General features: G+C 48.5%; 1 protein-coding gene across 1 annotated transcript in view; it reads right to left on the bottom strand.

Moving 5' to 3' along the window:
• Positions 1-13584, bottom strand: part of MARF1 (meiosis regulator and mRNA stability factor 1) — a 47468-nt gene that overhangs the window by 14821 nt on the left and 19063 nt on the right. Inside the window, 9 exon segments of the mRNA XM_021086172.1 lie at positions 1295-1522; positions 2426-2628; positions 3983-4116; positions 4288-4430; positions 5926-6146; positions 7695-7873; positions 8564-8683; positions 8809-9045; positions 12058-12138. Coding sequence (XP_020941831.1) covers positions 1295-1522; positions 2426-2628; positions 3983-4116; positions 4288-4430; positions 5926-6146; positions 7695-7873; positions 8564-8683; positions 8809-9045; positions 12058-12138 — 1546 coding nt within the window.

Here is a 13584-nt window from a genome sequence, read left to right as displayed (position 1 = left end):
GCGCCGGGGCTCCCCACTCCCTCCTGTCCTGGAATTAACCTTGGGAGCGCCCCCACCCCCTTTCTCTCCCTCTGTCATCCACCGACCCTCCCGCAGGCAGAGCCCCCCCCCCAGGCCCTCCAACTCGCCGCGTCTCCCTCCATGGAAAGAGCAGCCGCCCAAACGCTCCGTGGCTCTTCAGCCCGCGTCGCTCGCTCTGCTCCTTCACAAGCCAACAACCCGAAAGCTGTCTAGTTACCTGCAGCCCTTTCCTCACCCCCTCCTCAGGCCAACACCGACTCAGTGTGGGGAGTTCCCATCCTGGCGCGGCGGAAACGCATCTGACTAGGATCCATGAGGACGCAGGTTCTATCCCTGGCCTTGCTCAGTGGGTTAAGGATCCGGCGTTGCCCTGCGCGGTGGTGTAGGTTGCCGTTGTGGCTTGGATCCTGTGTGGCTGAGGCTGTGGTGTAGGCCGGGCAGTGACAGCTCTGGTTTGACCCCTAGCCTGGGAACCTCCACATGCCACGTGTGAGGCCCTAAAACACACACACACATAAAACCTGACGGCGTGGCTTTGGTCCTGTGTCACACCGGTGCTGACCTGCTCCAGGGGCAGCACCACGTGCCGACACCCAGCTGGGCCCCAAGGTGGCGTCAGCCCCGTCGCACCTGCCCTCCCAGCAGCTCGCGGGCTGGCTGCCCCCCCGCTCCCCGCATCCTCCTCCCGCCCGTCCTTCCGGCTCCATCTCGGCCTCCCCCGAAGGGTCTGTCTCGCCTAACTGCCCGGCGGAGAGAGGTTCCTCGCAGACCTGCGACTGGGGCTCCCGCTCTCAGTGCGTGTTCCTTTCCATCTCTTCCCGCCTGGACAGGCTGGGGTGAGGCGGCTGGGGCCCCCTCCCGGGCAGCCTTGCCAGCCCCTCGGCCGCCCGCAGCCCCCGCCGGCTCCTGAGCCGCCACCGCAGGTGAGGCGGCATCTCGACGTCTCCCTGAAACGTCCCCGAGACGGAGGAGCTCCGTGCAGATGGACCCGGCCTCGGGGCAGCAGGATGGAGCCTCGGGAGAACAAACACCCTGGGACACAGTGGTGACCTCGGTGGTTCCCAAAGCCCGGCTCTGGCGAGGTCGCTGACAGACACGCGAAGGCGAGACTGAATCTAAGCTGCCAAACCCAAGGCAGCTCCCATTACCTAACAGTTGCGAAGCAAGAGGAAGCACTGCAGGTGTCAACACACAAACGCCAGTCACATCGCTCACACTCGTCCCGAGGATTCTGTCCCAAGGTTCTCTCGGTGGGAAAAAAAAATACTGTTACCTTTACGACGTGGCAGAGTTTCTGCGTTAAAGCCGAAACTGAGCTGACATCATAGTCTTGGAGCCGAAAAGTGTAACCAAAAGTCTTAGCATATTCTGTCAGCAGATCTGTCATCATAAGGCAGTTGTCTTTTTGGGACCGAAGGAGTTTAACAAACTGGGCAGCGAGGGCTTTGAAGCGTTCGACCTCCGTCAGCGTGAGGATTTTCTCTTCTCCGCATTCCAGCACCTTGGCAAACACACAGCAGAGAAGACGGAGATTTAACAGGCTGTGACTGTTCGTGGGGTTAAATGTACACGACTATAAACCGAGAAGCACTTCAGTGTTCTTTAGTGGATACTGCGTTTCAGTTTTAGGAGGTTAAAAAGTTCTGGAAATTGGTGGCATGGTAATATGGAGACATGGACCGCTGCTGAGGTTGTTCACTTAGAAATAGTGAAGGAAGTATTGTAGATTCGACTGCACGTAAACCATTTTAAAGCATTTTAGGAGTCAAAAACGGTACTGCTGGGGAGTTCCCATCATGGCTCAGCAGCAATGAACCTGACTGGTATCCCTGAGGATGTAGGTCACAGACATGGCTCGGATCTGGCTGTGGCTGTGGCTGTGGCGTAGGCCGGCAGCTACAGCTCCAATTGGACCTCTAGCCTGGGAACTTCCATATGCCCTGGGTGTGGCCCTAAAAAGACCCAAAAAAAAAAAAAAAAAAAGTAACACTGATAAAAACAACAGAAATCTGGTTTAATTTATCAACAGCTTAACAGGCAAGCATTTCTATCACTTCATGTCTCACCCCATCTCCAACAGAAGAGACCTGAAAATTATGGGGCTAATGAGAGAAGATTCAGTTTATGAATCATAAATTTCAGTTTATAAAAGCAAACTATTTAATCCTTTTCTCAACAGTTACCTTAAAACTCATCTGAAGAATGATTCCTTTCTTCATTGGAGGAAAAGCGACATTTACCTAAAAATGCTAACGAGCCAACAATATAACTACTCGGGTCGAAATATTTCAAACTTTGATCCTAATTTCCTAACTCCCTACTCCCAAAGGAAACAAGCCTAAAAAACTTGTAAAATTCCCCCATACATAGTTCTGAAAGACATAATTAGAATTCCTTAACTTACTTGTAAAATATCAGGTATGGCTTCAAAAAGTTCAAGGAGTTTGGTAAACCCATAGTAGGCGAGTTTGCACTGCCGGCCAAAGTGGTGATGATAAGAGGGGATAAATTTATTAAAGGGCATCCGGAAATGGGGTTGATGCCGCAGCAAATCCACAACATCCTTGGAGAACTGTTTTGTCCTTTCTATTTCATCCTGGGTACGTTCTTTTAAAAAAACCAACAAATTTTTTTTTAAAACCCTGTAAATCACAAGTCTGCCCATTTGTGTTTAACATTCTTAGTGTAGTGAGTCCTAGGCACAGATTACAAGGGATTCCATCCCTGGCTTCCAAACACACACAATCGAAAACAAACACGCTCTTCCATGGTTTCCAACTGCAGTTAAGGGCAGAACACCAGGAAGCTGTGACACACACACACACACGTACACACACAGGAAGCCGTGACACACACACACACACACACTCGTACACACACACCTGTGTGATTCCACCTCACAGGCTACAAGTCATTTCTCCAGCCCCTGCCCTCCCCACACCGACTCCACCTATATGAACAGGACAAACAGACACGTCTCTGTACTTGAAATAGGAACCTAGAAATTATTTTATCAAATCACATTTTTGAATGTTTTTTGTTTATTCACCTGATCTTCTAGGTAAAATTGCCTGTAGCCAAGACTATCAGGCACTGAAAGTTTAACAAAAATACAGGAGAACAAAATGTAAACTTAGATTTCTGTGTGTATTGTATTTTAAATTAGAATGAGGAAAAGACTGACACTGGTCATTTGAGCTCTGGAATACTATGAGTTCACGGACATGAGCTGGCAGGAACACGGCTGAGGAACCGCTAATGAGGGATAGAGGGCAAATGATGGTGTGTAAACTTAACTTTCCCACCCCAGGTCCTGGACTCTAACTGGAACACTAAAATGGGCAAGATGAGAGATCAATTTTCCTTTTCGTTCCTTCTCAAGTGCACAAAGGAAAAGCAGCTTGGAGTTAAAAAGAAGAGACAGGAGTTCCCGTCGTGGTTCAGCAGTTAACGAATCTGACTGGCATCCATGAGGACGCAGGTTCGATCTCTGGCCTTGCTCAGAGGGTTAAGGAGCCATCATTGCCGTGAGCTGTGGTGTGGGTCGAAGACGCAGCTTGGATCTGGCTCCAATTCGACCCCCAGCCTGGGAACCACCATATGCTGCGAGTGGGGCCCTAAAAAACAAAACAAAACAAACAAAAAAAGAGGCAACAACCACAGGAACTGACAAGTGGATAAGTACAGTGCAAACAGCCACACACAGGCTGCAGGAGGCATCTGAAGGAAGTGCTGGCTCTGCCCTTTTCTCCCCTTTGAATTCTGAAAAACTAGCCTGCTTTTCTTGCCAAGTGGCTTCACCTCCTCTGAAGAACCTAGGATCCACTGTCTGGCAGAGCACTTTTCATCCTGCACCTTCCACGGAAACTTGAGGAATCACAGAGGCGGTAGAGGGGACAATTCTGTGTTACAATGACCACTGAGACAGGGGACGCTGCTCCAGCAGCTCTGGGTCACGTACCTCTCTTGGGGATACTAATCACCATTTCGTTCTCCTGTTGGGACAAGCAGACGGTGGTGTCTGGAATCTCGGATATGACGTCAATCAGCTCACACACACCGTATTCCGTGACATCCCAGTCCTTTGAGAAACACCTAGGTTTTAACCAGGAAAGGGGGTGAAGAATGAGAAACAGCACTTGCCAAAATAACTTCCTAAGTTTTCCAAAAGAATGCGGAACAGAAGAGTCAGATAGTTGTTTTACGTTTCGAAAAAGAACAGTGTCTATAACATCTGGCTTTCCCCCCACCCCCCCATCAACTCACCAGTGGTAAGCCTGTGAGAATTCCCTCACAATGACCTGTTTGCTGGCTTGGGATTTGAGAAGTTTTAGTAAATCCTGAGTAAAGCGCTTCACCTGGGCCCTGTGGGTGAGGGTCAGCAGACGTTTGGAGCCCATTCCAAGAATCTGCAAATCAAACACTCTGGTTATGCATACTCGAGACCTTGGCAGAGCCTGACTTTCTCTTGGATGGCTCTCTCTCTCTCTCTCTCCTGTTACTACCCTCAGAAAACAAATCCTTTTCATGTATGATCTCTGCATTTTGAAACACATGTAGATCCATGAAATGTAGGCATCAGAATGAACAATTGCTCAAGTGTCTTGGACCTACCCCCCCCCTTTTTTTTTTTGCATGCCCTTTCCTAAATAGTCATAAATAAGCACAGAAATGAAAAGCACACCATTATCAGTTTGGGCAAATAATTTTGTCTCTAAAAGACATCTCAGGAGTTCCTATTGTGGCTCAGTGGGTTACGAACCCAACTAGTGTCTATAAGGATGCAGGTTTGATCCTGGGCCTCACTCAGTGGGTTAAGGATCTGGCGCTGCCATGTGGTGTAGGTCAAAGACATGGCTCAGATCCCACCTTGCTGTGTGTAGGCTGGCAGCTGCAGCTCTGATTCGACCCCTAGCCTGGGAACTTCTATATGCTGCAGGTGCAGGCCTGCAAAGCAAAATTAATTAATTAATTAAAATAAAATAAAAAACAGCTCAAGGAGTTCTTGCTGTGGCTCAGTGGGTTAAGAAGCCAAGGAGTATCCATGAGAATGCAGGTTCAATCCCTGTATTCCTGGCCCTTCTCAGTGGGTTAAAAGGACCCCTAGCCTAGGAAGCTCGTATGTGGCAGGTGAGGCCATGAAAAGGACCAAAACAAACAGCAGCAGCAACAAAAGACCAAAACAAAAGCTCAAGTTCTTCAGGCCATTTTTACAGGTGGGAGCTATTATAACACTGTAGGTTAATAAGCAGACTCCTTATGAAGCAATGCCAGGCTCTAGCCTGGTCACTGGTCTTGAACTCCTTCATAAAAAAGGTAAGCTGTTGTGACAGCTGCTCTGGTGTGACAGTGAAGGATTGTGGAGAGGACTGTGCAAGGAGAAGGGAAGGCAGCTTATGGTGATTAGAAGGAAAATATTCCTCAATGCACCTAGGAGTGCCTTTAAGTTGGAAATGCATAGCTTTCTTTTCTTTTTTTTTTTTTTAATTGCTGCACCTGCTGCATATGGAGGTTCCCAGGCGAGGGGTCAAACTGGAGCGGCAGCCACTGGCCTCACCACAGCCACAGCAATGCCAGATCCAAGCTGCGTCTGTGACCTACACCACAGCTCACAGCAACACCGGATCCTTAACCCACTGCGCAAGGCCAGGGATCGAACCTGTGTCCTCATGGTTACTAATCAGATTCGTTTCCGCTGAGCCATGATGGAACTCCAGAAACATACAGCTTTCTGAAAAACTGAGAAGGCCGCATCAGGTGTGCAGAAAGTTTTTACGGGATGTTTTGCTCTGAGCTGACGTCTCAGGAGTCAGGCTTGGAGCTATGCGTTTCCTTGGTGGAGGTAGCTAAAGCCACGGAGGAATATTTCCATCTTTGAACGAATAATCTCTTGGCACTCCTTACCTGCAACACATGAGGCACTGCTTCTAATAATTCGATCAGCTTAGAATATCCATAGTCTGATACCCGGCACTGCTTTGCAAAATGATGGTGGTAAGATGGGATGAAATTACTGATCGGTATGACACAGGATGGTTGGCTCTTCAGTAAATCGATCACTTCTCTACTGAACTGGATCAGCTGGGGGTTACCCACAGGACTTTTAGAACGCAGGAGCCAGGGGTCTAAATATGTGGGGAGAGAACAAGAAGGTGCGTGAGACACAAAGCATGACGGCAGCAGCCGAGAGGAAGGTAACTAACCTTGCACTCCCTTGCCTGTGTGCAAGGACCAAGCAGACAAGTCCCCAGAGCCACTCTGCTTCTCCGCTGCGGAACCCGGGTGCTATACAACCAGCCGCCTAGCCCGACTTCTTTACGGGCTGGCGGATGCTCTCCCACTCCTTCTAAGATCAACCTGTCCAAGTACGGCAAAGCTCACCACAGTGTGGGCTTGGAGCAGAAGTGTAAATACACAGGCCGTTTCCAGCTTATCAACTGGCTGAATGTCAAAGATCCATTTGTGATTAACACACTTCCTCACAGAAACAAAAGCATAAATGGTCATCAAGCAGGTAGCCCAGAAGGGCCTGATTAACCCAGAGAGGGGCTGAAAATGTTGCCCAGGAAACCACAGAAAGCCACGATATAGAGCCAGCATGAGAGAAAACTAAGGAAGAGGTTTTTGCATGTATCTTGAATGTTCACATAATGAAGAATTTTCATTAAAAACATAAAAATAATAACATCGAAACCTTTATAAGGGACTAGGAGGCCAATGGCACAAGAGAGAGAAAGGAGGGAGCAGCTTAACACATGGCAGGGACGGGCCAGGCCCGAGGGGAAAGGCAAGAGGCTGTGGGTTAAGAGGCTTTGGCACAAACTGAACTTCCTCGTTCACATTTCCTTTCTTCCTACAGGATGAGGGGGAGGTGGGAGGAGAAGAGGAGGAGTAAAGGGGGTCGTGCTGAGGGAAGAGTGGACACGAAGGCAGCAACCTATAGTGCTGTGCCCAGGTAGCAGGATGGGGTGCCTGGAGCTCAGAAACTCTCCCACACCTTGGTTCAAACATCCCAGTCCCTTGCCTTTAGAGTTCAATCTATCTTCACATTGGTCGGAGTCAGAGATGTTGAGCAAAATAAATTCCAAGTCAACCTGCATTCAGAGAAATTGCCTTCAAATGCCTGAAACTGTTTTTTTTTTTTTTCCTGCTTTTTAGGGCCACACCCTCAGCATATGGAAGTTCCCAGGCTAGGGGTCGAATCGGAGCTGTAGCCGCCGGCCTACACCAGAGCCACAGCAATGCGGGATCTAAGCCGCATCTGCACCCTGCACCACAGCTCATGGCAACGCTGGATCCCTAACCCACTGAGCAAGGCCAGGGATCGTACCCGCAACCTCATGGATCCTGGTCGGGCTTGTGTTAAACCACTGAGCCACGAAGGGAACTCCCTGAAACTTTTTTTTAAAGGTAAGCCAAAAAAAAGCTTTACGAAATTAGAGAGACTTGTAACTCCTGAAATTTGGGCTTTAAATATTTTCCATGATTTATGCTAGGACTTTCAAAAAGTCTAGTTCTGCTAAACCCTTAGCACTCTAGAGTTTTCAAAAGATCAAAGGAGACACTCAGGGTGCTTTATGATGGGCAAACAGTGCTTCTGTTTAGGAGAAAAGCCAACAGCCTCCACCTGCAGAAGATGGTGGCTCAGACCCGACCAAGTACCTGACTCCTACCTGTGTTTGGAGGCGGGGGCTTGTTGTGAATCCACTTAACTACTTTGACCCCATTCTGGGCGGTGGCGATGTTCACACCTGGAATGCAGGTGATGAGGTGCTCCAAGGGAACGCCCCCCTCACGATTCTCCTGCACTACTTCCAGCTCACCAAACTCTGCGGTGTAACAATCTGGAAAACTGAAGCGGGGGGAGAGACAGGTTATTTAAAATAATAAAGAGCAAAGCACCCACTAAACAGATGCCTTTATTTTAATGCATCCATTCATAAATCATTTCTGTTAAGATGCCCGTGATCAGGGTTTGAAAGTTAAAATTAAGGTCCCAGGAAGGCAATCACTGTGGCATTTCTCCCTCTGAGGCCATCTGATGGTACCAGAAATTCCTGGGCAATTTTCGAGCCGAGGGACTTAAAAATAAGGCAGCTGGATTCTGAGTTCGATGTCCTCTAACATAACAGCTTGGGGGCTTTAAGGCAACTTGGTTCTGTGCTGGCGCCTCTATTAAGCTGACCAACGTGTGGTTAAATGGACTTTTGAAAAAAAAATTTTCCCCCTCAAATGTTGAAATCTCTAACTATTTGAGACCGTGTGCTCTCCTGAAGTACTTGTGCACACCTCCCAATAACCCCTGCGGAGAGGAAACCACTCTATTCACTCATGTTTCTAAAATACAGCAAACACCCATTTTCTCGTGGAAACACGGAGTGAATGGATCCCATTCCAGATACGCTTTGACTACAACTGGTAGCTAAAAACGCCAGGCTGGAGCGCGGGCCAGCACAGGCCTGGCGAGAGGGGCAGGCAGAAGGCAGACGTTCTATAGAGAGGAGGACCGAGGCATCGAATCACAACGGCTTTGACAGGTCACCTCAATAAAGGCACGGTGCCCTCATGTGTCTGCAGGAGGCTGTGAACCTGGGGCGTGAACGTCTTCAAGGAGAGAATCACAAAGGGTATCTTGTAAGAGTCTGGATCGAATTCATGTTCGCTGCCGAAAAGAGAACAACAAGAGAGCTGACATTTCTCAGGGGTCTAAAACGCTGCCAAGGTCATGCTGGCAGAAGCTCCGAGGCCTTGGGCAGGAGCCTATCCCAAGGGCAATGGGCAACCTACCTGAAATCCTTATTGGGACAGTGCTGCCTGCAGACCGGCTCATGGTATTCTAACTCTTCAAATATAATCGGGCTGCAGGTTGTTGAGGAGCCGTCGTGCGACTGCGAAGACCCCAGCGGGCTCTGGCGGGCCTGACTGCTGGGGAGGAGACACACCAGCCGTCCGTTTCCCTGTTCACGGATTGCGACCGTGTCTGTCAGCTTATACAAATCTGACACATTCAACCTGTGTCCAAACCTAGGAGCGGGAAAAAGACAGATGCTGACTTACGGAGAACATTCTTCTTTGACTGTACAGAAACATCTGACCATTTAGGCATGTGTGGCAACTTGGATGGACCTAGAAATTATCACGCTAAGTGAGGTCAGTCAGTCAGACAGACACCAACATCAAATGCCATCACTTACGTGTGGAGTCTAAAAGAAGGGGGAGTTCCTGTCGTGGCTCAGTGGTTAATGAACCCAACTAGCATCCGTGAGGACGCAGGTTTGATCCCTGGTCTCGTTCAGTGGGTTAAGGATCTGGCATTGCCGTGAGCTGTGGTGTAGGTTGCAGACGCGGCTCAGATCCCCCACTGCTGCAGCTCTGGTGCAGGCTGGCGGCTACGGCTCTGATTTGACCCCTAGCCCGGGAACCTCCATATGTCTCGGGTGTGGCCCTAAAACACACAAAGACAAAAAATAAATAATAAATAAATACATAAAGGACACAATGAACTTCTTTGCAGAGCAGATACTGACTCACAGACTTTGAAAAATTTATGGTTTCCAAATGAGACAGATTGGGGGGTGGGGAGAAGGCACTGAGGGATGGAAATGCTGTAAAATTGGGTTGTGATGATTGTTGTACACCTATAAATGCAATAAAATTCATTGAGTAATTTAAAAAGAAAGAAATGGACGCTAAAAAAAGAAATAAAGGAAAAAGAAGTATCTGACAGCTTAGATAAAGGGCTACAACCAAGAACGGTTCCCCTGCCTCTTCAAAAAGTGATACTGGGATAATGTTACTATAAATTCATTCACCATCGAACCAGTGATGCTTGGCACTCCTTTCCATCATCCCTGGCCCAGTGCCTGTCACAGTGATTATATATACCATTTGGTACCTACCCTCTGACCTTGCACAGTCTCTATAAATGGCTCACCTTATTTTTTGAGATGGAAAGTTATCTGCTATGGCCCTTTTCAGCTTGGCCTCCCCCTCACTTCCAAATCCCTCTATATCCCGTCTCACCATCTCTGCTCCCGTCACTCAAACGACACATCCCTTTCCAGACACTCCCCTGCATCTCCTCCACTCAGGCCTCCTGACCTGCACTTCCTCTGAGGCGGGATTCCCCCAGCACCACCCTGACTCATGTCCTTCACACCTGGAGCCAAAAGGCACAGGATCTGAAGGCAGACAGATTTCAATTCAAACCTGATTCAACCTGTGTGACCTTAGTCAAGTTACATAACCAGTCCAGGCCTCAGTTTTCCCATCTATAAGATGGGGCGACAATCCTTACCTCACAGGGTTGACGCGCGCATTAAACGTAGTGACTCAGGGAGGGGGCTCAGCACATGGAAAGTGCCAAGTGTTAGCTGCTGGAATGGCCCCTTCCCAGGGCCCGCCCTACACACTCAGATCCCCGTTACCACCACCCGTCTTGAATCCCGGCCCCCACGCTGCCCCACTCCATAGATGCGGCCCCCTCTGGGCTCTCTCGGTCTGGAGCCCTCAGGTGTACCCTGTAGTGGACACAGCTGGTCTCCCCAGAGCTTCACCATCCAGTCTGCCACCCCTTCCCTCCAAAATGTTCCCCACACGACTCTTCAGAGCCGCCCCTGTCACCAGTGGCCCCCCCGCACCCCAACCCCACACCACTTCCTCAGCCCCCAACTCCCGCCCCCGCCCCCTATAACGCTCTGGCCAGTCTCTGTCCCTGGCTCCTTCCACTCTCCTCCCTCCCTGAGCTCATGGGCTCCCGGGTCTCTTGTGATCACCTGCAGGCAAGTAAGTACCTGCCGTTATAGTCAGAGCTGGCTCTTCCCGAGGGAGACTTCCCAAGTGCAGAAGACCACGTGACCTCTCTGCCCAGAGAGCCCAACACACCCACCACCCCCTAGGACTCATTCGCCCAAGGCCAAGATCAAACCTCAGTGTACTTCCTAAACAAGCTTCCTCTACTTCTCTCTTTTGGTTCAGCACATAACCATCCTCCCAGTCACCCAGGCAAAAAACGCAGAATCACACTGACCTCCATTTTTTACTTTGCCTGCTACACAAAACTAGTCACCAAAACCTATTTCACCGCTGTCCGAGACTTCCGTGGCGTCGCGTTCCCTCTGTTCCGACAGCACCTGCTCAGAGCGGCGACGGGTGCTTCTGTTCCCCCCTGTCCCACCACGCCATCCCCGCCCTGGCCCTTCCTCTGCAGCCACCTGCAGGATCTTCCCACTGCCCCGCTTCCTCTGATACCTCGCTGGCTCCCACCAGCCATGGGATAATGGTCAAACTCCTGGTTCTTTCCAGCCTCTGTATCCTCAGAGCATTTTCTCCCTCCCGCTCCTTTTTAATGATGGTTTTCTTTGATGGTTTTCTTTAATGATGGTTTTCTTTTATAATAAACAGTGTCTCTTCCCTTCCAGACATAACCCCATCAAGGACAAGGGCTCTCTCCCTGGCTTTGCACCCTCCACAGAGCCTTTCATTCTGCTAAGCACCTGCTGAGCATCTACTGTGTGCTGCGCACAGAAGACACAGTGTCAGGTCAGATCCAGTGCCTGCCGTCCAGAGAGGCTACCGTCCAGAAGGTGCTTGAAAATGTTCGCTCAAGGAATAACAAAAAGCATCAGGCAAGTGGAAAAAAATGAAAGTACAGCTTTGGGGACTGAGATCTAAATGTGCTATAAATGAAAGACTTTCTTTTTTTCTGGCCATGCCCACGACATGCGGAAGTTCCTGGGCTAAGGACCAAATCTGCACCACACAGCAACAATGCCAAATCCTTAACTGAAAGGCCACCAGGGAACTCCCAAAAAGTTCAATCCCTTCCGCATGCCACAAGTGCAGCCAAAACAAATAAAAAATTTAAAGAAATAAACTGTGTGTTAAAACTGGAATGTCAAGCTGAATACCACTGTCTTTGTCTCATTTTCTCCGCTAGGCTGGATGTTCCTTAAGAGCTGGTACCAGCTTTATGCAAGGAAATCACCCAAGTACTGACTGGATCAATGAAAAAAAAAATAAATAACCCTCACTCACTTTTTTTCATAGATGTCTGTAAATTTGAAAAGAGGCAGACAACAGGCGGGAGCATCCTGAAGAATAGACATTGTTTCTGCACTGTAAGACAAAAGTTTAGCCAATTAGAGAACAAGCTGTATTTTAAAAAGAGTTCATAAAAATGATTAACATATCGTGTATGCAAAACAAAGTTACCCATTTATATGTGAGAGTTGATCTTCCAGAAAAATGTAAAGAACACATTTGAGGGGAGCTCCCCTTGTGGCAAAGCAAAAACAAATCTGACTAGGAACCATGAGGTTTGATTCCTGGACTCACTCAGTGGGTTAAGGATCTGGTGTTGCCATGAGCTGCGGTGTGGGTTGCAGACATGGCTCAGATCCCACGTTGCTGTGGCTGTGGCGTAGGCTGGCAGCTGTAGGTCCGATTAACCCCGTGCCTGGGAACTTCCATATGCCACAGGTGTGGCCCTAAAAAGCAAAAAAAAAAAAGAGAAAGAAAAAAGAATAATAAGTCACACACTTGGATTTTTATCAGACTCAAGCACAGGGCTTTCCATACCTGTGTATCAGAAAGACACTGACTAGTCACTGACACAAACACTGTTAATTCAGAGCAGAGGCAGAAAAGCCTATCTCCTGCTACAGTGCAGCTCATAACAGACAGGGGAAAGGAATTCCAAGAGTTGAAGATACAAAAACTGTTAAGAGTGACTGGCTTTGAGCCATAGGATTATGGATGATTTTTTGTTCCCTGTTCCTTACATGTTTCTGAAATTTCCAAAGTTTCTTCCATGGGTATTACTTTTACTCTAGGAAATTAAAAAATAACTTAAAGTAGGAGTTCCTGCTGTGGCGCAATGGGATCGGTGCTGTCTCTGCAGCACCAGGACACAGGTTTGCTCTCCAGTCCAGCACAGTGGGTTAAAGGATCCAGTGTTACCAGAGTTGCAGTGTAGGTTGCAACTCCGCTTGGATCTGATCCCTGGCCCAGGAACTCCATATTTCATGGGGCAGTCAAAAAAAAAAAAAAAAAAAAAGAAAGAAAGAAAGAAAGAAACCTTAAAATAATGGGGAAGTTTTGACTTGTGTACCTCAGGAAATGTTACCAGAATAAGTGAACATCCATCATCTCATATAGACACAATATAAAAGACAATTTCTTCATGATGAGAACTCTTTCCGTACATAAAATAAAGCAGTGTTAATTATGTTAATCATGTTGTACTTTATGACCCTAGTATTTATTTATTTATTTATTTATTTATTTTTGTCCTTTTAGGGCCACACCTGCGGCATATGGAGGTTCCCAGGCTAGGGGGCGAATCAGAGCTATAGCTGCAGGTCTACACCACAGCCACAGCAACATGGGATCCGAGCCTCGTCTGCAACCTACACCACAACTCATGGCAATGCCAGATCCTTAACCCACGGAGTGAGGCCAGGGATCAAACCCGCAACTTCATGGTTACTAGTCAGATTTGTTTTCACTGTGCCATGATGGGAACTCTTTATCTATCTTCTAACTGGGAGTTTCTACCTTCTG

This window comes from Sus scrofa, chromosome 3 (genome assembly GCF_000003025.6).
Source record: "Sus scrofa isolate TJ Tabasco breed Duroc chromosome 3, Sscrofa11.1, whole genome shotgun sequence".
Classification (NCBI taxonomy): domain Eukaryota; kingdom Metazoa; phylum Chordata; class Mammalia; order Artiodactyla; family Suidae; genus Sus; species Sus scrofa.
The sequence above is the reverse complement of the archived record's forward strand: the minus strand, read 5'-3'. Positions and strand labels throughout refer to the sequence as shown.